Source organism: Ambystoma mexicanum, chromosome 3p (assembly GCF_040938575.1).
Source record: "Ambystoma mexicanum isolate Mex_15411 chromosome 3p, UKY_AmexF1_1, whole genome shotgun sequence".
Classification (NCBI taxonomy): Eukaryota; Metazoa; Chordata; class Amphibia; order Caudata; family Ambystomatidae; genus Ambystoma; species Ambystoma mexicanum.
Window position 1 is genome coordinate 432,502,051 of NC_090925.1, and position 27,213 is coordinate 432,529,263.

At 44.1% G+C, this 27,213-nt stretch overlaps 2 protein-coding genes across 2 annotated transcripts in view; one reads left to right on the top strand and one right to left on the bottom strand.

The window, feature by feature from the left end:
- Nucleotides 1-27,213, bottom strand: part of RTF2 (replication termination factor 2) — a 766,115-nt gene that overhangs the window by 323,291 nt on the left and 415,611 nt on the right. The window lies entirely within an intron of this gene.
- LOC138580513 (beta-1,3-galactosyl-O-glycosyl-glycoprotein beta-1,6-N-acetylglucosaminyltransferase 7-like) overlaps nucleotides 1-27,213 on the top strand; it is a 47,481-nt gene that overhangs the window by 789 nt on the left and 19,479 nt on the right. Inside the window, exons 2-3 of the mRNA XM_069651113.1 lie at nucleotides 10,662-11,703; nucleotides 26,150-26,245. Of these exons, the coding sequence (XP_069507214.1) occupies nucleotides 10,719-11,703; nucleotides 26,150-26,245 (1,081 nt within the window). The 5' untranslated portion in view covers nucleotides 10,662-10,718. The remainder of the gene's footprint in view (nucleotides 1-10,661; nucleotides 11,704-26,149; nucleotides 26,246-27,213) is intronic.

Here is a 27,213-nt window from a genome sequence, read left to right on the forward strand (position 1 = left end):
GACTATGTGAAATGGTCGGTCTCGCGAGGGGCTCCTCCTACAATTCTCTAACTTTTAGGGAGTCTAGTCTACACCTTCGATGAAACTCGGCGAAATCGCGATGTTCTTTTCAAATATTTATATCGTAGTTATCCGTGGACCAGGTTCGTGCACAAGAGCGAGAGGGCTGTGGGAAATCGGTGACAATTGCCTGAGCCTCTGGAAGCACACGACACACTAAGGTGCAAAACAAGGCAAAATACAGGTTCCTTGTGCTGAAGTTCACTGCCATGAAACCTGCTGCATCCATATCACATGATATCATGTCAATACAGAACATGTGCAATTTAACTACCACTCCCAAGCCAGGGCAATCAAACATTCAAGACCCTGTGCCAAGAAGAAGTATGTGACCTAGGAAATGCGATTTACTATCCGTTATTAAAATGTAACCACGAGGACATCAGATAAGGCACTACCATAATGATTCCAAAACGCAATATTCGGTCTCATACCAGTTTATAAGCCTCCTGGGTACGCCTAGAGTTTGTCACCAATTTCAGCATTCAAAGGCTGCTGTAACATCCTGCAATGTTCACAGAATGATGATTCTAGAATATTTTTAGAGGCTCTTTGTATTAGTTCGACAAACAATACAGCAACAATGAAAATAAAAACTACAATGCAAGGAGCCACAATGGGTTATCGACCTCAGCAATGTAGAAATGGATTTATGAATACCGTAGGCGTTGTCAATTAAATGGTTAGGCCGCTTATGAAAGAGGAGCAGGTTTCCCAGCATGGTGCTGCAAATCCACACAGGGGCTCGCTCACTCTGTTAACATGTTTTCGCAGGCTCACAGAAAGGAAGAGACCAATGGGTTCACTAGCGGCTTCGCAGAGGCCGCAGCTGGATGCACTCCATAATGTTTCAGCCATCCCCATGAGGCTTCTAGCAAGAGTAAAGGTCGACCTAACAACCTACAGACCCCTTGCCCTGCAGACTGAAATAAGCCTCACAGTGTTTCCTCACTTTCGCCCTGATTCAGCACATAAAGGAGCTGGAAGTTTCGTGGCTTTGGAGAGAGTACTAGTCTCTCACTGCCAAAGGCTCAGCAAAGCTAAACACACACTTGCCTGCTGTTTGCTAACCCCATCTTGCCAACACCAATGGTAGTTCATTGTAGTATTCCAGAATTCGAAATTGCTAGCAACTATTTGGCTCCTGCTTTTAGCCTAGGAGAGCCTGGTTAGCCTAAAACCCACAGTTACCAGGAGCTACATTTTGCTTCCACAGGCCAACTAGTGCCTTATAAACATGTACATGTGACTTTAACTGAGTGTTTGAGAAGGTAAATAAAGAACAATTAGGGCACATTTAAATATAATGGATCATACATAATGGGCAAAAAGTGTGCATCTCATGAGGAAGTTATATTTGCAGTGCGCTCTGTGTACTCGCTCGTGGTTCCCCAGTGGTAGCTCCTGCATACTGGCTGATGTCTGACACCAAAGAGCTGGTTTTAGCTCCTGATCGTCAAATCCTAATATTGAACCATGGAATTAACATACTCAATGTTCGTCTTCTCTTTGCCTTTGCACCTCGAAGACCACTCTATGGCTTGAATGCACTTTTCAAATTACAGGACACATTTTCACAGCTTTGATGCTGCCATGGGCAGCAAAGGGGCTATAAAATAACCCATAATAGTGTGGGGCTTGGAAACCCACAGGAAGGAGAACAGGTTGAGATTAAGGTAGAGCGGGAGTAGCTCGGCTGGTAGTGGTCACATGTAGAAGATGGCTTTGGATAGTACATGGTCTTCGAACTGTATGAAGACCGCAGTGAAGTTCCTCTCCACAATACTTGTTTGACAAGAAAGCAACAAATAGTAAATAGTATACAACAGTGCAAGTAGCAAATCATTTCACCACACACTGGGCGTGTAAAAAGTCTAACAGATAGGTTAAGCTAAATATTTAACAATGTTGGTGGCAGTAGTTGGAACAATACTCGAGATAAGAGATTAAGTAATAGCCTGTTCTACGCAGTCTTCAGGCAAGCCCTCTTCATGTAATTTAAGAGGGCAAAGTAAGCGTGACGCAACTACTGGGTACGTTTACCTACCTTACAGGGAATTCCGTCATCATTCCCTTACTTTGTTACCATCCGCCATCGTTACCTTACTTCATTCCGGGGTCAATGCTGCAGGTGAGCAGCTTTGGATCTAGTGGGGTTAGGGGTATCAGCAAAGCAGTGTCACTGGGAGAAACTATTTTTTTAACTACCTCACCCGCAGTGAAACGCAAGGCAAAAATCCATCTTTTCATTAGCATGAATTACTAGGTGCGAAGAAGTGTGGGATTATAATTAATACATATCTATTTTACAGTTACTTGCCGAAAAAATATCCATAAGGGGAAAGAGAATTACTTTTTTTTACTCTGTAAACATGTTTTACTATGTAAAAAAAACATTTTACCACAAACTTTAAAAATGAAGAGTGCAGAAATGGTTCCACTAAAAAACCTTATCTGGAGCCCTTGTGAACTCGACAAGGTGTTTCTTTTTTTATTTATTTATTTTTTTAACAGTCCTTCCACCTAGCCTCTCACAATCAACCGGTCTGCAGAGAACTGAAACTTCCCAGGAAGGCAGGTGACCACCACTAGGTACACCAACACCCCCATCTGTTCTGGGGAACCAAGGACCTACAGGTGCACGTCTCCCATTAAAAGTATTCAAGGGGGTAAGGGCAGAGGTCATCGACAGGTCACCAACTACAGGCCCCTCTCGTGGGAGTAGGCCGGTGAGTGGCTTACAAATGCTATGAAAAGGTCCTACCCTTGCCCTTATTTTGGGAGCATGGAAGTGTGCCAGAGTTTTAAGATGATTCTCATCCCCAGAAATTAACATTTTCGCTTGAAGCAAAGGTCCTAGTGCGACAGCTACAAAAAGTAAAGAAAATGTTGGATTTTGTGAGTGAAACCATGATATTCGACCCATTTGGGCTACTGGTTGCAACAACCTTTTTTATACACCTGTATAACTTCCGTCCGTATGTCCTTGTTGTATCAAACATTCTAGCTGCTTAACATCCAACAAGGTATGGTATGCTGACAAGAGGAAACCTTGTCCGGTGCCTCATCCTAAATTGGGCAAGATAACCCCATTGGTTAATCTTTGGGCCTCCGACTTACCACATTACAATCAAATCATATTTACATATTGTAAACCAAATCCCAATGTTTATCATATTTAAAAAAGGAATGCCCACTCTGAGTTGAACGCCTTGGGCAGTGTCCAACAAAGCTCTGACAGGGGAGAGGGCTGGAGCAATAATACGTAAAATGGCATATTAATGTCGCCCTGACGGGAATTAATCCAGTCCAGTTTGGTAATACTAGGAAGTGTAGTTTGTCCAACGATCTATTAGCCAATAGCCGGCAAGAGGCACAGGACTCTAGATTTTTATCAGGTATTACAAGGACTATGATGAAGGCAATTCTAGTTATTTTTGGTAGTTATCTCCCAGCAAGGTATTATTTATATATAGCTATGAAATGTGGGGCTATTTCCTCCTAATCAAATTCGAACTTTCATCTGTTGGTACGCGTTGCTTTGGTATTGGGCAATGTTTTAACAGATAATTGAAGCTTATCAATCATAATACAAGAGTACATCTTCATGCTCAAGTTTTGGTCAATCCATCCTTAAGTTATTTCATGAAAGTATTTGTTGTGTTCAGGTGTTGTCCGTGTGTGTTTTATGCCTGCCATGTTCCTTTCTCCTCAAGAATCCTTGACAGACTTAAATGATGTTTGACCATTCTCTGGTTTCATGACCCATGGCAAAATCGTGCCCGGTTTGTCATTTTCAGAAAATGTTCTAGCTGATATTTTATGTTCCATATATTTTCACTTCCCAATCATCCGTCCCTCTAAAGTTTTCCAACGTACATCTAATTTCTGGAAGTACTCGTATTTCCTTGGTTAGAACAGGTCTTTCCTCCATTTCAAGTCCAACTCTAATGTACATAGTTCAACTTTTATTACTTAAAAGATACCCGCCTGCCACAAAACACACATACCCCCTGTATAACATTTTAAAAGCCTCCCACAGTGTAACACAGGGTCTTGCATAGTGTCAGTATTTTTATTAAAAAAAAACAAAATAGCAGCAGTGACTTCTTAAATACCTTATCGGTCAGTGAGCGCTTCTTGTACAAAACGCCATCTTCTTGAAGGGTTATCTGTTTAGTTGGGAAATCATATCTCAATGTGTGCAAGTGGTCAGATATTGTTCTCTGTAAAATGCTACATGAATTGACCCTGCCAAGCAGATCCAATGAGGTCATCATGTAGTCAATAGAAGAGTTGACATTGTCTACAGTGGAGTAGGTGACAAATTGCATCTCATGTTTGAGATTCCACACACATCTCCCTACATGAACTACGGCAGAGAAATGAGATATAACTTTTAAGACATGAGCTGCTTTCGTCAGGGATCGATAGGTCGCCATAGACAGGATTTTCACATCGCGCTGGACTAAGATTTAGCCCTAACAATCTTCCGGCTCGTCCAGGTTGGGCACATACACGTTAACTATCACCAGTTTCATACCATATACCTTTGCCGACGCAATGAACAACCTACGCTCCCCTCATGTCTATCCTGATATATACATCAGTGTAATTTACAGCGTCATGAATTAGCTTTGTGATTCCCTTGGAGAACACATACATGATCAAAAGTGCATCTGATCACTTCAGGTGGCTACAAGATGTACCTCTGCCTCCTCCATACATGCAAGTCTCCTTCAGCAATAGGATGCCCCCTTTATGCCTCTTAGCGTAAGTTGCTTAGTCTTGCTGTCGTTTCTGTGTGAACATTCCAAGTCATTATAGTCGGATCTTTACATGGAGCCTTATCCAGAAGCCTAGATGTCAGTTTACCCAATCAGATTGAAATCATTAACTAAATCAAATGATCTTGCGCCTCAGTGCCATCACCACAGTACATACAAACACACTTGTATACTGCACTCTACTAACCTTATTAACAACCCAAAAACTACAAACTGATCCGGCTTTTGCCACAGTCATCCTGTTTGCAATTTTGCCAACTCAATGGTGGAAAAATCCACTTTGTGTTAGTTTGGGGGGCCATTGCAACTATGCTTGCTTTAAGGGCTTGCTGGACTTCAAAGATATTACAATCTTCCCTCACCCCCAATTCCTATTCCCTGTATATATTTTAGGCTGCCTCATCCTGCTCATTTCTGCGGTGCACGTGTGAAGCAATCCATTTGTCTTTTTTACTGTTACCCATGATGCACCTTTGCACCTGGACTTTTACCTTGTAGAGTAAGCAAAGTTTGGTCTCACCGATTCTTGATAGTGGATTACTCCCTACAGCTTCAGGCAATGCATCCCTTGATAACTATCACTCCTAGCGCCTTGCATGTATTCTGTCCATAGTTGTACATTTCAAAACACTATAACTATTTATAGTTTTCACCCAGGGTGTACAGAATACTGTCAAAGTGCGCCCACCATTCGAATAGAAACATCTCCATCATAGCCTATTAATTAAGCTGTTGAATTTTACTTGGTGTGACGTTGCATTCATGGATACCCCAGCAATCTGTGCGACCACCTCTGCAGTGCACACCAATCAGCAGACTTCTATTGTAGATTAGAGAGGCCTGTGCCCGCAAGCCGCATTCTTCAATGGGTTCCAACAGAGGTGCATCTGTTCAATCTGGAACTGAGGTTGCCAAACTCTGGCTGTGGTGCCTTGAGGCAGAATCCCAAGCTAGGTGTGCGCCATGTGATGGTCAGGGCCACAGTGCCATGAGGCACTCCCTGCTGTAGCTAGAAAGCTCTGGGAATGGGCCGTTAAATTATAATTATCACTACCCTCTATCAGGCTCCCAATCATGTCATACGTGCTTCAAGTTGCAAGGAAGGATCTTGAAAAGGGTTCCTCTTTCCTTCGTTCATCACTATTATCACGGACAAGTACAACAGCATGACGGTAACAAAATTAGATTATTGACACTTTCTAAAAAGTTATTCAGTCTTCTCACAGCCAACCTGCGATCCAAAGTAGGCTTCCTTCTTAAATGATTTGTGTTTACTGCGATAGTGCACGCCATACTAAGAGTGTCATATAAGCGAAGATGCTTTCTAGAAAACAGTAAAGCAAACTAATGAGCAATGCACATTTCACAGTGTTTTCTGTTTTATAAATTAACACGAGTAGAAGACGAAGTTGTGCGAATAAACATAAAATCTTCTGGATTCCCCAACAATGATGTTCAAAGCTTTCAGGTAAAGAACCTTAAATGAAAGACTTCACACACTCAATTCCCTTCCCTCGCCTACACGTGGATCCCGGCTATTCCAACTTTAAAAAGCAATGAAAACCCTCAGATTCAGATATGCAAAAGCTTGCAAACTGCTCTCGGTCCTACTTTGCTTCGTACCTGTGCGCCCTCACGCATATTCCTCTCAGTCTCCTATCCACACTCTAAGCACATTGATCAAGCCTTCTGGTATTGTGTCATTTAAAATGTCGACAATTTACTGGAGCAAGAAGGGAGTTCGCGTAATTATGTTTGTTGTGAACTGCATATATTGTTTGTCAAATTACATTTCTTCTCTATTTATGTTGACACTTTCTCAGAAAAATATGATATTCTCCCATTTCCTACAGTTTTGTGCAACGTGCATGCTTGCAGTTTACGTTCAACACGAAAACCAGGGGATATATTGTCTGGTTTCAAAATTGGCAATGTCTGAATATTTATTTTCTTCAAACCACCACTGGAATTGTAACCTATTTCACCTGAAGGCAATTCAAAATGTTAAGAATTCTACCTCAGTTGGTGTTCAAAATGAAGACGCTTCTACTGGTAAAATTCAGTTCTGACACTATGGGCCTAATTCACAGAAGCGTCAGGTAATGGCAAAAATCCATTGGAAAACGCTCTGTGAATTAGGTCTTAAATCTAAAGGCACTAAAGCAGGAAAATATAATCGACCAGGATTATGGAGATGCAGAGACCTCCCTCTCTCCTGTCATTGGATCTATTTTCAGGGGTGTTCTCATAGATAAAATTAGGACACTGACATTTTTGCAGAGCAAGTAGAGTACACAAGAATGATCAAACGCTCTGTAGTTGACCATCTGCAGGTTGAAGGTCCTGAAGAAGGCAATACACTGATGGAATTGCAGAAAATGGAGGACCATTTCATTGAGACATCTTAGAAATGTTGGATGCTCCTAGCTATCTATTTGAGACATTTTAGAAATAGAAGGGATTGAAATTAAGATTGGATAAACAGTAGCTAAAAGCGGATCCTGGGTATCCAGCATCAACAAGGGACCAGGAGCCACCCAAAGGGAACCAAGAGTCAGTACATAGTGTTCTGCAAATCGAACTTCCATTTGAGATGCAAACTTACATTCGTCTCTCAGTTATGCTATAAACCTTGTACAGATGTGTCCTAATGTTTATTTATATATTGTCACAAACACACGTAGTTAAATTCACATAGGTGTGTCTGTTCCGCATCAGTTGGCCTGGGAAGCCTAAAGTAGCTTGTGTTAGCTGTTGGTGTCAAGCGAACAAGGCTACAAGGAGGAGCTATATAGCTCCCAGCTCCCCTCAATTTCGAACCCTGAAATAAGGTGTGCTGTTCCAGATACTTTTTTGTAAGTCACGTAACAGAGATCAATTATCAGAGACCGGCTGAATATTGTATATGCTCAGACAAGGGTAAAATAAAGTACTAATATACCCCATTTGAATGTCAGGTAGAGGTGTTTTAACTTCTGTTGCAGAAGAGTAAATCGTTTTGCTACCCTTTTTATATGGGAGGAACACCACCACATTTTAGGGTTTGTTTTTCAATTTTCGGTAAGCTTAGCTTTTCTGTGGGAAAAAGAAATGATCAATTAAGAATACAATACAATAAACGATGATCCCTCTTGGGTGATATGGTTATTTTATCGAGATAAAGGTGTAATCATTACTTGACAGGGCTTTACGTAAAGAGTGTATTCTTCCGCAAACAAACTGACTGTTGTGTCCTTAATGCCTGTCAAGTCCAACAAAGCAGGAATGCAAGTAGCATGCCAGGCTACCTAGAGTGATGAAGCAAGGAGCCCAAACTAATAAAAGCCTATGGCTCCAGGAGTACTGCTAATTTTAAATCCGGCACCACTGTGCCGTTATGAAATGGCAAAAAAAAAACTCAGCACTTTTGTGTAGGGTCCAATGACTTCCAATAGATGACAAAAAAATGTAACTGAAGATTACCTCATGTGACCATTAAATAGCACTTTGTTGGCACTTCCCCACATAGTGTGCACATTTTAGCAAGAGTTTGTCAGGTGATTCATAAGGATTCAGTATAATTTCTTTTGTCTCTTCCACCCACAGTGCATGGCACCTAAACATTACCACAGTTATGGCAATGTGAGGATCCTGTGTACCAATCAAAGCTTACATTTTCCAGAAGCTAAAACGAGTGGTACTAAACAGATTCTTTCAGTGAAAGAAGGCAGTTTGGCAACAAGTCTTATGCTACAGGATGGGAATGGAGAGATCGTGACAGCCGGGAACCACCACCGGGTCCGTGATGTATGCTCCAAAGGAAATATATGGTAGATCCCCCAGGCTCCCCAGTCCATCCCTATCCTTCTTTGCTCATTGCCGCAACACTCTCAGGGAGTAACCTCCCCAAAGATGAGGAATGTCCTTATAAAGGTTAGGGAGGGCTTGTATCAGCAATTTGTTTGTAGTGTGATGAGGACGAACAGGTAAAGAGATCATGGGGATGTGGGTTGGTGGACTGCGGTTATGGGGTTGTGGTGAGGGAGTGAGGGGTCATCGAGATGGCTGGCCCACAGTGGAAGGACATGATGGGTCTCAGTCTTGTGGGCATGGGGGGGCTGCAGCCCACATTGAGCGCACAGGTTGGGTGCAGGAAAGAAGTGGAAAAAGTGGGGGCAGCCGGGTGGAAGGCAATGAGAGTTTTAATAACTCATTTAGGGCGTGTGAACACCGGAGATGGGTTTGATAGGTGGGATTCGGTGTCTGCAATCTAACGGGTTGGGATTTCAGGCAGCCATGCTTCAGTGCAAGCATATAGATTACCTTACAGTAATTCCACATTGTGATGTGGCTGGTGACAGGGCGCAGCATTTGCAGGGGAGCCTGGCGTGAGACAAGAAAGTCTTTCGTCATGTACCACCTGGACATAAGAGTGTCAGTCTCCAGAGATCCTGCAACTGCTTCAACAAAGAGAAGGAATCCACAATGAGAGCCTGGACCAAAATGCACTTGGGCTTTGTAGTGGCACACGTGCACACCCACACTTAGAAGTGGGAAGTTTGTAGTTCCTTGAAGAGTGCACACACCACAGTGCTACGCAAGTAAACCCACTGGAGTATAAAAATAGGAGGTTGACAGAGGTGTGGAAGTCATGAGATGTAGGCATGAAGTGAAGGAAAGTGCATGGTGGAGCAGTGAGGAGGAAAGTTGCAGAATGCAGGTGGCATAGTTGATGAGGTGGAGAGGAGCAGACAGGAGGACAAAGGGAGAACATCAATAAGAGAAGTGGACTGAGTTGAAACAGGTAAAGAGGAGCCAAAAGGAGGAGATGAGGGAACAGAGAATAGTAAGAGTACAGAGAGGAGGAAGCTCAGAACATCAGAAAAGAAAGGAGGAATAGCAAAGTCAACAGAAGGTGGAAAGTGTCATTACACATAGGAAAGAGGGGTGTTGAAGGAGCAGATTAGAGCATAGTGGAATGTCAAAAAGGAAAAGAGAAGAGCAAGAGGGGAAGAGGAGCAGAATACTAGAAAGGACGAAGCGTGTCTAAGAAGGCCTTGACCACTCAAAGGGGTTAAGCCTCATAACACCAGGCACAATGTGATGAAGTGGCTGGCACCAGGCCCACACTTACAAGCCCCAAGACACCATGAATGCGGTGCAAGTGCTTTTAGAAAGCATGGCATCCGGAAAACTTCCATGAAAGCTAAGCAAGAGATGGCAGCAGCCAAGAAAGAAATGTTATGAATCTAAAACCCCAATGACGGAGTGACTTTCTAGATGATAGGAAAGAGGGATGGAGTGGGCAACCCCTTCTATAGAAAAAAAACAGACTTGTTTTGTTAATTTCCACAAACTATCCTCAATTGACCCTAAACCCTTAGATTTATTTTGTTAAAAATAAAAGACCCTTGGCTTCGAATTGTCGGTTGTTCCTCTGACCATGACCATATATACTGACATTTCTCGATGAATCATATGGCTCCCACACCATTCCGACAGCATCCATATTCTCTCTCCTCATTTTTGGGTTGGCATCCGTTTTCCTGGATAATACCACTACACCACCCAACCACCACCACCACCACCACCACCACCACCACCACCACCACCACCACCACCACCACCACCACCCCCACACGCACACACTTTTTTATAACACCTTTTTAGTATACTGAAGCAGGTATACAAGAGACTATAAAACCTTAAGGAAGCACACGTTGGTATTCCTGTAACTCAGAGTAGAATAGTAATACTGTAGCTCAATGTTGATGTATAGTCTAAGAGTCTCATCACAATCAAGTCTGAATAAATGATCTTTCTGATTTCCTGCAGGCTTACAAATAACATCACTCAAATTATGATTCAACAAAAGACCCTCGGGAACAGAAAATGAGCCAGCTGGATGCAGCCAAGTCAGGATTCATATTGTGCATTGGTGTCTGTATTTTCATCTTCTCTTTAATTTACATGAAGTATTCGATTATGAAAGACCCAAATGAACAGAAATTTGTTCCAGAATTAATAGAATGTGGCTTTTACCCTGATGAAATTTGCTCTGCTCTTTTCGAAGGGAAATCTGCTGCACCCAGGGTTGGAAATTTCTGCCAAGAGGCATTACCCCAGCTGACAGCAGAAGGTCCTTCTTTCTTGCAGAATTCAGTCAACTGCTCCAGAGTCATCAAGGAACAGTATTTCATTACAAGCCCACTGTCAGACGAGGAAGCCAACTTCCCTCTAGCATACATCATAACAATACACAAAGAGCTGCACATGTTTGTGAAGCTATTAAGGGCGATTTATGCCCCACAGAATTTCTACTGCATACATGTTGACGAGAAATCTCCAAACACCTACAAATTCAGTGTCCAGAACCTGGTCAGCTGTTTCAAAAACATTTTTTTATCTTCAAAGAGAGAGAATGTGGTGTATGCTGGATTTTCCAGGCTGCAGGCAGACATAAACTGCATGAAAGACCTTGTGAATCCAAAATTCAATTGGAAATATGTTATCAATCTATGCGGGCAGGATTACCCACTAAAAACTAACAGGGAAATTATACAATACCTCAAAAGGAAATGGAATGGGTTAAATGTCACTCCTGGTGTACTTCAGCCAGAGCACATGAAACACAGGACGCAAGTTAGCTACAAGGAATTTGTCAATGTAGGAGTATCCTACGTTTATCCAACATCTAGAAGGAAAACTCCACCTCCACATAATATAACTTTGTACTTCGGAACAGCGTACTACATGCTAACAAGACAATTTGCTAATTTTATACTGAGAGATCAACGCGCTACTGACTTACTCGAGTGGTCAAAGGACACATTCAGCCCAGATGAACACTACTGGATAACATTGAATCGTATCCCAGGTAAGGAAAAACATGAATGTGACTCGGCCTTTTGGATGAAGCACATAGTTTATTGACAGTTTTAAATTTAAAAAATGAGGAGCCTCACCTGTAGTTACAGAGGTTTGAATCCCATTCTTGGCACGGCGATTTTTCTAAAAACTAAGCAAAATGAGTTTGGTGACCCCCACTCTTAAAACCATTACCAACAATTTGGCACACATGAAACCCAATTGACGTGCGACAAGAGATGATATGGAATACTGCGGCTAGTAGCTATCCATGATTCACCAATCCTTATAATGGAGCCTCCCCATACCATGGTCTCCAAAACAGGATTGATGGCAGGACAATAAGAGGGGAAAACAAACTGTATTATCAGCCAAAATGTGGAGAAAATCTGTTGCATATATTTAGTGGACCAAAGTGGCCATCAATCCCCGCTAGTTGCAGAGTAAATAAATAAAAACATTTAATATCAGCCAGACAACTAAAGCTTGCATAACATTTAGAGCTAGGAATCATAACACCTTCACTCCACAACTATATAAGGCAGCCTATGCACTAGAGTTGCAAATATTGTTACTGATGGTGAGGACAGCCTAATTCGACCTGCATGGTACATTTCTCCAGCATTGTACAGGTTGGTTATTTAAATGCATGAATACACAAATCTCCCTGCATCAGACTGCAAGATTATCCAATTGTGTTTTGTGTAGGGGCAGTTACCACATCAGAATACCAAGACCTTTGTGTCCCAAGTGCCTCCAAATCAATATCACTCGACAGACTTATAAATAGTATCTAATGGTGTGTTCAAATCCTATTGTGAACAGAAAAGCAGAAGACTTTGGGGTCCCTAGGCTGTGATGCACTATGCTCGAACATCTTCTCCAGTTTTGCTAATAAGTGTTTCAATCCTAATGGTAAACCGTCAAAAGTAGATAATGTCCCTCCTTCGCCTTTTAGTAGTTTAGGGTAAACTATCCAAACAAGCACAACACGGATAAGAACTAGAACTTCTACAAGAGGGAATATCCAAGCAAGCCTCTACAAAATAGCAGTCTTTATTGAAAATGCACAGTAAATTAAAAACACTGAGGACCATCCCCGTTTGAAGGGAAAACACTGAATTAACAGGCTACATGGATACTAATATGAAGGTTAAATTAGTTGGAAACGTACTGTGTAAGGAGAGCAAAAATAAGCAACTGATAAGAAAAAAAATAAAACATAACAATTATCTTTAGAATGTTCTTGGACCAAAGAAAGTAATGGAGGCCCCATCAGTTTCCAGGGCCTACGGCAGGGTGGCTAGGGTACACAGGATGAGTGACACCTAGTCAACAAGTTCTCCATCTTAGTCCTTGTATGGTGGCTCAACAGTGACAACCCCATCTTCTGCCCACTTGGCATTTGTTGGAGTTCCAGTTCGATGATCCCAAGTCTGCTCATGGTATGTTGCTGTATCTGCAAATTACCATTTGGTGACTCAACCTCAGGCAGTGTGGCGGTCTAGAGAGTCTTGATAGCGTCACTCAATGGCTTGATGTGTGCAAGGCTTCTGTTGTAATAGTTGTATTGAGAATAAGGACGCGGCTCTACAAGGCTTGCAACAGCAGTGGCATCTCCCAAGTGGTTACCTTGACTCAGCGCAAATTGATGGTTCGACGTGGCAAAGTTGGCTTTACAGCTAAGGCAGTGAATTGCTTTATGTAGGTTGGCTCAATTTCTTGGTTTTTCTGCTGATCAACGGACAATGACAGAAAGAATACTTCTAGGATGCTCAGAGATTCTCCTCCAGGGAACCACCGGAGCTAGGTCCGTTTTCAGCATCTTGCCCTGCAGCTGAAATTAACAGAGGAAACTCATAGCACTCGGTTATCCCCCTGTGCATGAGGGTGTAATGGCCTCTGGACTTCAGCAGCAGGCATGGTTTTACTTATTCCAGAAGATTTCCCTTCAGTTCCATAGAGAAGTTAAACAGATGGTCTCTCTCAGCCTCCATTGATTGTCTCTCTTTAGTTCATTTATACATTCATCACAAGAGTGAATGTTTGGCTTTCAAGTCACCCATCTAGAATCTAAATGGGATAACTGCCTTGTGGAGTGTCGTCTCTCTTTTGTAGCAATTGCCAGTGCGCCACGCCCGTAGTGAAGTCGCTGGGTGGGGTATCCAGTGCTTTACTACACAATTTTCACTGCTGATTTATTTGCTGCAAATTGTTTGCCACATTTTCCTGCAATCTTTACGGGATAGGAGAAGATTGAGGGTAGAGGGTGGGTTCAGGGAGTGCTCCATACACATTTTGCAAGGGAAGGAAATTTGAACAAAATGTGCAGTGGAAAAATATCTGTCAAAACGCATGTAATCGCTGGGTGGCAGATGTCGAGCATGCTTCTAAAGGAATGGAAAGCATGCTCCCTGTCAATGAACTCCTATGCTGCCGTAGCTCTGCCCATTTTATGACTCCCAAAACAAAGGGCATAGTGGCAATAAACTTCCCTTACCCTGATCAACCCTGCTGGCTAGGTTAGAAAGGTCCATTTTGGGTTAAGCCCAACCTTGTACAGGATACTTTCTCTTCTTGATTGAATGTCTCTGGTTCTTGTGATGAATCGCGGGATTAAGTCACTTCTCCCCCAGACGGGAGCCTTTCCTGGTGAGGCTAGGGAGGTGAGCCTGCTAAGCAATATTCCTCTTTGGGGTGACGGCAAGTGAGCCCTCATAGGGAGAGACTCCCCTCATGGGGACAAAGACTTCCGATTTGAGGAGGAACTCCCTTTTTATCTCACTCAGAAATCCATCAAGAGCATATCAGCTAACAGAACACCAATATCCTCATACAATTGCCATTGCAATGTTTTGCCAAAGACAAGTACATACCTGCTATTGAGAAGAGGAGCAGAGTTATAAAGCACAAGTACCTTTTAAGTACTGGGACAAAGGAAATCAAAGGAGTCATAATAAGTATGACTCAAACATAAGGAAAGGACCCCCACGAAAAGCTGGGGAATCCCCAGAGCAGCATGATAAAGTGGGTGTAGCAAGATAGCAAGTGAGCGAGACCCAAGAATTTCGAACCAGCTGGCAGAGGGAAGCTGGTAACTCTGGAAGAACGCTGCTTTGCAAGCCGGCAAGCAGCTGTAGAAAAGAGGTGCACAGAACAAGAGACAGGCTAGAGAGAGTGTCAGCTTGGTGATAGTCCCAGTAGGGACACTTGAGAAGGGCTAGAGAGGAACCCCACCAATGACGTGCCCGAGCTAAAAGCACCCAGGGGACGGACCCGGGTAAGTCTGTCATCAGAAAGAGAGAAAACCGAGAGAGAGAGAGAGAGAGAGAGAGGTGGTGGCCAGGAAGTGGAGAGAGGGGAGACTGCTTTCCTCACCAATACTACACACACACACTGTCGGAGGAAAGGACAAATGCGAGCAGAAGAGCCATGCACAGTGGTGGCTCTGCAGCAATTCCCGGCTTCTAGGTGGAATCACAAGAGCAGAGGAAGAACAGGGAAGCCTAGAGGACCAGGAGTGGGACGCTTGCCCGTCAGCAGAAGCATTCCCAATGGCTCTATGGGGGACTGCAACCTAGAGAAGCAGGGTCCTGGGCGTCCAACCAGACGGGAAGCCTGGAGCATGTGGAGAAGCTGAGGCATGCCACCCAGAAGCAGTGAACCGCTGCAGAGCCACCGCAGTCCCTGGAAGCTTCAAAAGGAAGCAGAGAAGGCCTCCTGCTTATGACAATTTAAGACACTCTTTTCCACTGCCATCACTTCCAACTTCCTTAAAACACTCCTCTGTCTTTCCCTTAATAATATTCTCCTCTGTACGCTGAGAAACCCGAGGCATTTCTCTCAGGCTATTCCCAGGGATCCATTGTTCAGGTGGCCAGGGGAGGGCCATCACTCTTGGATCCCAGCTCTGGGTGCAAGACATGGTATTCTTCCCATACTGATACACCCCTACCCGACATCCCCTCAGTTGTCATGGGATATTGTCAGCAGTGTCCCATCATACCTCAGTACCTTTCTGTAAGAGAAAGGAGAAAACGACCATGGAAATTAAAACCCAATAGAAAATACATTTACCTATCACAATACATTTACCTTTTTCATCCTGACCAAAACCTACATGGTTTTTCCATGATCTCCAGGAAAACCTACAACTCCCACAATCGCTATTCCATTCTAGAAGTCCAACTACTGGGACGAAAAAGAGGCAGATGGGAGTCATGAGGAATACCCAGAGGAATCCATGGGCAATGGATTCCTATGGGCACTCTCCATGTTGCCCCGATAATGAGGTCAGACAGGGAGGGACAACTACTCACACTTGACTTCAATCAACATTTTCAAAGAGTATAAAAGGTCAACCACCACCAGCACACCCTGAGTGAGCTGGGGATGCTGAAGGAATCGTGAAGACCAGAAGGAGAAGTCAGCAGCAGGGAGAACCTTGGGAAGTCAGAAGGGGGAATGAACTGCGAAGGCACTGAGGCCTGTGAGTACAAAGGGGGCTACAGTGTGGCAGGGGAGCCGTGCCCCAGGGAACCAAAACTCCAGCTACACTTTTCTGGTAGTGTTTAAATCAGTGCTGGCTCCCTGGGTGAGTTCCAGAAATCCAGGTAGTTGAGGGGCAGGTGCTGAGACCCTGACCTCAAGTGAATACCCATTGAGGACCCGCTAACACCTCATTACTGATGGTAAAAGATGGAGACCCTGTGACAAGAGGGAAGCCAAGGCGGGATAACCTGTTGTGTCAAGAACTTTGTGTAAATTCTAAAAGTGCCTGTAACTGGTGAAGTGGGAGAAAAACCTTGAATGTGCATTCTCGGACTTGCAGTCCAAAAGAGCAAAGCTGTGCGACAGAGTGGTCTGGCGTCACGTGTGTGCCCAATTGAAGGTCTCTGTAAGGTATCCAGTTGAGAAGTGGCAGAAGTGAAAGTTAAAGAGTTGTGAAGAAATGTAAATCGAAGTGGTCCTGCGACGGGTCAAGCAAAATCCTGCGCACACTCAAAAGTCTTTGATTCTGGTGTCAAAGAGCCCGAAAGTGGGAGGATCCATGGTCCGAGCCCGGATGAGGGAGACCAAGTTGTGAATTGTGAACATTGTAGAAAATGGGTTTGAGCCCGGACGAGGGGGACCAATCCTGAAATTATGAATGAGATACTCTTGACAAAGGAAAGGAACTTTTGTGTTTTGTTTGCTACCTCAGACCCTCTGCAGTAAGACTTTGAATGGCAAAGAGACTTAAGCACAGAAGGTCCAGATACTGAGATATTAAACTGTACAAGTAACAAAAGAAAATACAAGTACCAGCAGTCACTGGGAAAGAAGGTAATACTGTGTGTTTTGACAAGTATAGCGAACCTCTGTTTCAAGGCGGAGGAAGCCTGTGTTTTAACAAGAGACGTTTCTTTTGAGAATCCTTTTGGTTTCTTAAAGACTTTGCCAGAGGGGTGTGAGACAGGATGAACCACTGAACTGTGTCCTCATGACGACGAAGCCGGAGTGTGCACAAGGTTCGAGCGTGCTGCCTTGTCCTGTGGTGAAGGCAGGGGGAGGCCAAATGCTCAACTGTCCTAACATATTGTTTCTTGAACACTTTTCCTTTTTTGCATACACTACTGTCCCACACCAATTTGTATTTAGAAGAAAGCAATTTGTATTTAGAAGAAAGAATTGTCACTAGGTTTATTAGCATAGGCCCTTTTATTTTGATAGACTCGACTAGAACTGCATTATTATTTGATGGTTGTAGCTTGCTCCCATCCTTACATTTAGGTTTAGATAGGTGTTTAACCAACCCTTTAAAATTCAATAAACACACTTGAACTGTGCCTCATTTGTGTCTGTCTTCATTGATGATACCAAGCCTTTCCTTACAGGATAGAGGAATACACTTCATCCCTCCTAAAACATTATACTATGAGAGATTAGCACCTTATGTTGAGTGCTAAGGGGATACATAGTATCCCCCTTCTATCTGCTCCTGTGACTTTTTAGTTACATAGACAAGCCTATAGTTATGGCTGGTGGCAGTGGACGTGTTCTACCAACTATTGTGCTATCTTCTACCACAGACTGTATTCACAGTCTCGGTTATGCTCAATAGGGTCACCTATGTTCTAACACGGTGGCCTTTCTTCTTTCACTATTTCTAGCATGGTTGTTCTTTGTTAGCTCTTCTATCATTCTGGGAGGGGGATGTCTGAATGTGTGTTTTGCCTTTGGTGGGAACCCTTGGGTGTCCTCGCCTAGGATCTGGTGTGTCTGAAGGCAGGACGTGGGGGAGGAGTTTAACAATCCCCTGCCCTTTGTCTGCTAGAGTGCCTGAATGGAACCAGTTCCAACTGGAGGGGATTGCTGTCCTGATTGGACAGCTACCCGCCTCTTTCTGTAAAATGCTGAGAGAGTTTGCAGAGGAGTGAGTGGGAAAACTGAATAAAAGGTGAGGTTCCTGATGCAGAAGCAAGTTGACTACTGGAACAGAAGAAACAAAGCTGAAGACTACCATAGACGCCCTCAGACCCTTCCAGTACCCTGAAGTGACCACTGCTGTCCTGACCCTGTTTTCTAATCGACATAGCAGCTCTGAAGAGGACGACTCCTTCCATTTGGCTGGTCGGACCAACTTGCCTCAAGATGGACTGCAAATCGAGCCATCTCTCCATCCTTCTAGCGCTGCAGACATACCAGGCAACCTCCGACCCATTTGCAGTGCAAAGTTTTGGCAACGCTGAATCCGTCCAGAACTCGGTGAGCTCCCGTTGGACCTCCAGAAGCACGATCCCACCCATCTAAGTCCCATCACCAGAGTGCAGGACCTCAGAATCGAAGAAGATTGACTGGGCGTAACAGTCCTTTGTTTGAAGCTGATAAAAAGGCACCAAAACCGCAGACTGAAACAGGAGGCTGAAGAAATTCTTGCTGAGGATCCTCTCTCGTGACTGCTGCTGTGACCTCTCCTTCAGAGTCTGTCCTCTCATTACGAGGCCGAGAAATCCGTAGACCGGGTCAGTCACTGCTGTACAGGATCCAGCCAAATTTGTTTTTTCTACCCCAAGGTATTGTGGGGCTGAAAGTTATAACTTACATTACGCCGAAGAGTCGCTCCAGTGTAACTGGTGTGCGTGAATAGGTATTTGGGAGTCCACCCATATCTCTAGTCCAGGCTTTTCAGCTTGTATCCTACAGGGTGTCCTTCACAGGGCCCCCCCCCCTAACTTGCATTTTATTTCTGAGCATCTTTTTCTAGTGACAAAGTATTCTGAGGAGCATTGCCTATTCTGCTACTTTGTAAGACTTTGGCTCCACTCCTACACTGACTTTTTCGTATAGTTAGGGAGAGGACTTTAAAAGCATTCGAAGCTCCGAAAAGTGTCTCTAGAAAGTTAAGACTTGCTATTGTGTGTATAATCAAACTTTTTCCTTCCAAAAGACTATCAGATGTGGTTTTGCTAACTAAACACAATTACTGTTTATCTGTAAAGTAAAGCGCCTATATACCCCAGGGTTTTGCGCACTATATAAATGTCAAAATAAATAAAATAATGAGAGTGCGCGGTAGTACCAATAAACCGTAGAACTATCATTAGTGTCCAACTCTAACAATTGTAACCGCAAGCAACTACTATTGAAGTGACCACGTCTGAAAAGTATTATTAAGAATTCCCATGTGTGTTGGTTAGTGAAATACGTATTTATCTACCTTTCTTTGGATAACTAAGAATACATTTATATTTTTAAAATGACATTTACTGTGTAAGAGTTTCTTTGGACTATTGTATTTACTGGGTTCAGTGTACTTACCGGCAGCTCACATGTTCCCCCTATGATAAGCCTGGCTGCTCTGCCATTTTAACAAGATCCTTTGGGTAGTACAGATTTATAGTAAGAGTTCGGGACCTGAATGCCAAGGGATAGTTTTATAGAGTCTTACCTCAATTGGACTTCAGGAAAACTCCCCTAATAAGTCCTCTAACCAAAACACACAATAATTAGTTCAGTTTATTTACTTGTATAGCGCACCCCCACCCAAGGGTATCTGGGCGCTTTTTCTTAGAAACATAGATACATGGTTATAGATATAATACACAGAGCCCGCAACGCAGGGAGGAGGTGTGTTACAGTTCACCTTCCTTACATATAAAGGTACTGGGGGTGTGTTACAGATCACCTTGTAGGCAAAGGCAGTGAGCAATAGATCACAAAAGCAAAAACGAACAGCTGAGCGAGCAAGTGAGGAAGAGGTAGCATAGACTTAAGTTACATTTATAGTTATTATTTTTGTTGCATTTATACATACATTTACAAGGAAGTGGAACATTTATAGTCCCAGATACAAGGCAATAGTTCCGCACAATCTAGGTGTGTGTGCGCTCTCCAGGATGGAGAATAGTCATGCTGAGGATTCGTTTGAGCTGAGGAGCCAGGCTTTGGTTTTAGCTATGAAGGTTCAGAAAGCAGGCTCTACTCTAATGTCAGAGGGGAGGGAGTTCCAGCGTATGGCCGCTAGCACTGGGAAGCTGGACCCTCCGACTGTTTTTAGGTTGAATTTGGGGATTATGAGTTGGTTGAGGTAGTTGCATCTGGTGGGTCTATTGGTCTGGTGTCTCGAGAATTTAGCTGTCAAATACGAGGGAGCTGTGTTGACTAGGCACTTATGGGTGATGACAAGTGCCCGGAGTGTAATTATGTCACGAATTTGTAGCCATTGAGCCTCTCTTCTGAGGCAAGAGATGTGACTGGAGCGCGGGATATTTAGGGCCGATTTTAGGGCATTGTTTTGCATAACTTGGAGTTAGTTTAAATTGCGCACAGATGTCCCGATGAGTAGTGTGTTACAATAGTCAAGCTTAGAGAGAATGAGTGCTCTTGTTAATGCAATACAGCTGGTGGTAGATAAGAAGGTCTTACACGCATTGATCAGTTTGTTGGTGTAGGCTGTGGAGGAGGCTAAGGAGTTGACTTGTTTATTTAACGTAAAAGTGGAGTCGAGGTAGACCCAGTGTTTCGACTTCCCTCGAGACTTTACGACATTCGCATCAATGTTGAAGGACTCATATCATGTGTCTAATTTGTTTAAATGAGTTTGGGATTCAATGATAAGTAGTTCAGTTTTATCATCGTTTAAACAAAGGCTATGATTGGCCATCCAGGCCTGGATCTCTAGATAAATGTCGTTGATCAGTTTAGTGTCTTCAGTGTAGCATCCAGTGAGTGTGACGAGGATCTGGGCGTCAGCCGCATAGTTGATATACGTGACACCCAGATTGTTGAAGCGGTCGAATAGGAGTTTTGTGAATATATTGTATAGCGTAGGCAATACGCATGATCCACAGGTGATGGGCACTGGAGATGCTGAGGCCGCAGGTGAGAATATCCTTGTGCTTCCATTTGAGAAGAAGGATTTGATCCAGCTGGCTGCATTCAGTGAGAAGGCGGCTGCTGAGGTTAGGTGCTGGGTCAGGATTTCATGGTCTACCAAGTCGAAGGCAGCTGAAAGATCCAAGAGCAGGAGAATGGCAAGCTTGCCTCTGTCTTTAAGCTCATCCATCTAAATCTTGAGATCTAGCAGTGCCATTTTGGTGCCATGTCTAGGTCTAAATCCGGATTGCCGAAGGCCTAATATGTTATTGTCTTCAAGGTGTCTTTGAATTTGTACATAGGCTGCACGGTCCAGGATCTCTAAGAGAAACGGGACCGTTGTGATGGGCCTATAATTTGTGGGCACGTTGGGGTCTAGATTAGGCTTTTATAATATTGGCATGACCCAAGCTTCCTTGAGGTTGTCGAGTACTGAGCAATTTTTGAATGATGCATTTATCCGGGTAGTGGCAAATGGGGCCAATTCTCTTGCACTGTCCTTGATGACCACCACGGGGCATATGTCACCCTGAGAGTTAGATGGTTTAATTCCTAGAATAATATTTTCCACATCTTTGATGGAGACTTGGGAGAATTGGCAGGGGGTACATGGTGGAACTTTGTGATTAGTGCCTTTAGAAGAAAGCAAATTCGGGGGTAGGTTGTTTTTTTTGGTGTTTATTTTTGATTGTAGGAGAGCTATTTTGTCTGAGAGAGCATTCTGGATGTTAACACACCAGATCTCGTTTTTGGAACAGGCGTCGATGATGGGTGCAGGGGACTCAAGTTCCCTCAGGATTCCTTGGTGCTTGATTTGGCATTTTGGATTCTTTCATTATAGATTTCCTTTTTTGTCCTAGTGATGGCTGTTTTGGAGGCAGCGGCAATGGTCACAGTTTTCCTTATTCACGAGAGAGGTTTTTTTTTTCTCCAGGTAGTTTCAGCTGACCTTTTTTCGTTACGGAGTACTTTTAGATCAGGAGTAAACCATTTGTTTAGGTGGGAGGTAGGTTTAGCCTTTCATAGTTTTAGCGGTGCAATCTTGTTGATTGCTTGCTTCATTGTGGTGTTGTAACTATCGACTAGCTCGGTAGGGTCTTTATCGACATTCAGTGGAATGTTGGCGATAGGATGCAGCAGAGGTAATAATAGATTGTGTGTTAGGTTACGCTTATTCCTCGGTAGGGTGGGAGGGACTGTGGTAGTGTTAGAATCAAGGGGAGCTTTTCCCTGAATGGAAAAGGTGATGCAGTGGTGGTCTGACCATGCACAAGGTTCGTTGTTGAGGTTAGTAGTGGTGCAAATGAGGTCGGCCAGCCAGTCCAAGGTTCTGCCTTTGTTGTGTGTGGGTTTGAGGATGTGTGATTTATAGCCAATCTGTGAGATGGTGTTCTCTAGTGCAGTGGTGTTAGAGTCTTTGAGACATGAACCTAGGCCTCCACGACACCAGAGTAGAATGATCCGAGATCCTGGTTTGGGGTTTTGGGTGAGAAGGGTTGAAATGTCTTCCACAAATAGAGCTGGGGCTGGGTGGACGATAGATGAGGTGCAGGAGTATGGTGCTTGTGGGGGGCAGGGGTAATTTGACTGAGAGCAGTTCTGCAGATGGGATGTGGGTACTGGTAAATTCTCTGACGCCAAAGTGGGTTTTGGCAATTAATGCTACACCACCTCCTTTCCCTGAGGTTCTGTCTGCTTTAATGATGGTGTAATTGCCTGGGAGGGCTAGTGCTGGTCCTGAGGCTTGGTTAAGCCAGGTTTCAGAGATGGCAAGAAAGTCAAGCTGGTTGGCGATAATGAAATCAGCAATGTCAATGGAATGAGCTACTAGGGAGCGGGCAATGATCAAGTCGCCTTTGATGTCTGGTGGAACAGTGAGGCTATGTTTGCAAATCTTCGGAGTGGGTTGCCTGTGCGCTACGTCGAGTGTAGGAATAGTGATGGGATCTGAGGGCCACTGGTGTAATTCCTGGTGTGTGCTTGCAGAGGGTCACTTGAAGCGAGACCCTAATCTGGTATTTCGCATGATGAGTGAGCATGGCACGAGTGGGGTGGGTAGGGAGGCGAAGCAGCAGATCCATTCTTCGGGATTGAGATGGCTGCAGGTGTCCAGGGGTATGAGACCAGTGGTGGGGATGGTGGAGGGAAAATGCGTGCTTGTCAAGGTGAGGAGAGTTAGAGGAAGGAGAGAAAACGTAAGAGCTACAGGGTAGGAATAGGTCATTTGGAAGAGGAGAAAACCGAAGGTAGCGGAGATGATCAGGTACTATGCAGTGGTAGCCAGAAGCTAGTAGGCAAATGGCAAGGGATGCAATCATGCAAGCAGGTGCGGTTGGGGGGATAAAAGTAGAGTAGATAACAAAATCATTAAATGCTGTATTAGGCAACTAGGTTGCTCAAGTGTCAGAGCGGTGGTCAATGCAGGTGAAGGTGAACACTAGTTACAGGATAGCAGAACATAGCAACAGTAACGACAAATGAGAGATTCTATTACGCCGGCACTATTCACAACACGTGTAGCCTCAAGCTAACAGTTTGTATTGGCATGAGAGTTTGAGTACAGTGCCCCTGGATGCTCCAGTGGAGCAGGCTGGTCTGAGTACCAATGTTAGCAGGAGAGACTGGTGCACGGAGCAGTGGAGCGTACAGTAGGCTACCCCCAGTGGCAAGACATATACAAGGTAACATGCATGTGCATCAGACTTTTGAGCAACAGCCACTTAGGGAGCCCACAGTGTCTACTTACATTAGCAGCACAGTTTGTCTGGCTTTGAGAGGTTTAGAGTGCACGCGGGGGGGGGGGGACAGAGTTCAGTGCCCTTGTCCGTGGCAGCCCTGGACAGGCAGGGACAGGTGTATGCCTTGTTCATGAGGCCTTAGTCTAATGAGGCCGGCTTCCACCTTCACAAGGGAGAAACACCTGTCCGGGCCTTTGCTGCACTAGCAGCCCTTCCCCTGCATCATCTATAGGAATCATGTCCACGACTATTAGCTGGCTTTGGGGTTTTCCGCACTAAGGCTAGCCCCTTTTGGCTGGCACTTGACTTTTTGGAAGCATCTACTCCCTTGTAAAATGGCCACTGGGGGCTAATATATTCCACCTCGCTTCATACGGCAGATGGTCGGCCTCTAACATCTGCGGATTGGACATCTTCCTCCTATTCATGTCGGCCCTGGGAGCCGGCAGGCGTTGCCGGCCTCCCTCAAAGGGCCACTGTTCAAAGGCCGGAGAAACACCCATCAGGGACAGGAAGAGGCCCAACCTTGCTATGTGCATCCTTTCCTCTGCATTGATATTACCTTACCCTCTCCAGCTACTCCACTGCATCCTATATGCTTGTGACAGATGGTGCTAGCCTCACTTTCGCTCCTGAAATACAAAACTATGCCCGGCATTCAAGTCCTATCCTTGCTTGCTGCACGGAATTGAACTAGCTCCTTCATTACCCTGTAAGCACCTGTTTTGTAACCATTTGCTATTGCAACCATCCTAATGCCCCACGGCATTCACTACTCCCTACAGTGACCTGTGTGTCCCTTCCTTTACTCACCAATTGTGATCGCTTCTGGCCATTATGCCCGTTTTGCACAGCCGCCCCGCTCCATGAGGTGACGCTTTGCCAGACTGTGCATACCCATTGATTGTGACTGCTTCTGTCGATCATGCCTATTTTGCACATCTGAAGTAGCCCCCAGACCACGAGATGAGGCTTTCACAGACTGTGTATTCTCATAATGATTGCCTGCCAACAGACTTTACCTGCAACCTACCTACTGAACTTAGTAGCATTTTGCTTCTAATGCGCTTTGTTTGAAACAGTTACTCAGTCCTACACTGTGGACTCTTCTACCGCACCTATACTGTTAATGCCTAGATACCTCCGAGTCTTGTGTGCTGTTACAAATGTGAAATAAAATATATGTAACCCACCTTTTGTGACCTGGCAGCCTTGAGCTGCACACGCAATTTACTATGTTTGTAACCTACCTGACGTAACCTCTTATAATGTAACTAGCGCCCAGTTGACCATGGGATACCGGACCTACATGCTCAATATGTATCTCACTTGTCTGCAACCTACCTGACTGACCTGTACTCTAATGCTGAATATGTTTCCCAACATGCTTGCATCCTACTTGACCTGACCTGCAGCCCAGTGTGGAATATGTATCTTACTTGTCTGAAAACCCCCATACCACTAAGTGTGGCTTTACAGACTGCCTACCTTAGTTTGTCATTCTGCGTATCTCTACACCTGAGGCAGCCCCCGCACCATGAGGCGTGGCTTCCCTATTCTGTACACCTATCCGATTGTATCTTTTGCATATCTGTATACCTCATGTAGCCCCCATACCATGAGGTGTGGCTCTGCCAGATCGTGCCTTTCTAGAACCACCTGTATGTTGTAACATGTATGCATGATCTTACACTTTGAAGAATGTCACTTCACACTTACTGTAACTAGCGCCCTACTGACTGAGGGTTTGATACGCTGCTATAAATGCAAAAATAAATAAAATAAATACATTATTTGCATCTTGTGTATGTTCTCTCTGCTATCAATTAAATTAAAAGTCACAGATGTTCCACATTATTTTTCAGCATCTCTTTGTCAAAATCTCTCACGCCTTCTGCATCCACATCCTTTCTTATGGTCTATCACTCTCGCACTCCCATCCTTTCTCTCAGTCTACTGCTCATGCCATATTGCCCCCACAGTCGCTTTCTCCCTTTCCAACCGCTCCCTCTGGCCCATCACTCCCTTTCTGCTCTTTGGCTCATCACTTCCTCTCTGGTCCAATGCTCCCTCGCCCCCAGTCTTATCCCTCTTAGCTTGAGTTATTTAAAAAATGCAAGTTTTCATTTTTTTATAGCAAAACCAGCCTTCTTGTTGTTTTAAACATGGTGATTCTTTTTTTTTAGGGATCATGAAATCGTTATAAGCTGGGGGGGGAGGCTGCTTATGGTTGTAAATGTTCAGTATTTAATAGTGTAGCTAAAACTATTACTTACATTTGAGACAGTTTTCAAGTAATGGTCAGTGTCTACCCTGCGGAAGAATTTGCAAATATGTTGGATTGTGCCTTGTATTTACTAGATGCTCCAGGTGCGACACCAGAAGCTCAGTGGGAAGGGAATATACGAGCTATAAAATGGAGGGAACAGGAAGGAAGCACACATCATGGCTGCAATGGTAAGTGTTCTCTTATTGTTTTTAATGAAGATGGAATTTTTGTGTAGAGAAGCCAGACAATCACAAACTCACTCCACAACTCCCCTAAAAACAACTGATCTAAAACTCCATATGGTGGGGCGCAGGGGGGTTACACCTTGAAATCTTTGGTAACAAGTGGATTATGTTATATGCCAAGCACTGCGTACCCAGTAATAGTCTTCCTGGTGCTTGTATCTGTTTAGAGTCGCATGCTATGCATATTCCGTCAACTTGTGGAGGACCAGAGTATTAGAAATGGTTTTCTTCAGAGCTAAAAGTAGGCGCAGACAAGGGCGTTCCATTACACTAACCTTACCCTATGTGTGCGGCTACCTATACAGCCCCTCAGAGCCTGTTCCCTCAGAATGTTTTTGGTGAAGGTAGTGAGAGTGTTTTATATGTGCAAGTGTGTTTGTAATTCAGTTTGCTTTCGTTTTAGAAAGTGTGTGCCTGCAACATTGGGGAGGCAGTTGGGAGCATGTGATTAAACCGATACATTCACCAGAAAGACTATAACTGTATCTAACATTTGTCTAATGGAGTTTGTGGGTCTGTTTAGAATGACATGCTATGCATAGATTAGATAGCAGTACTTTTTTCTTAATGGTGGGTGTGCAAATGACAGTACTGAAAATCAATTTCACAGAACTGCCTATCCCACTGATACATTTACAGAACTGTATACATTTACTGTATCATACTGGCTCATATTGTTGCCTTGCAGATGGTGTTCAGGAGGATATTGGCCATAAATGCCATTATAGCCATTGGTCCTCTGGTAGCTTGTCTAGTAGTATTTTATTGGCTAGGTTGTTGTACTCTTGAATGCTCCTTCTGGCTATGCTGCCCTTACTTATATAGCTGCCTTTCTGACCTGTTGCAAAAAGCACAAAAAACAAACTTATGTTTCGTGTGGCCTTGGTTTGGGTCCATGTAGAACATTGCCC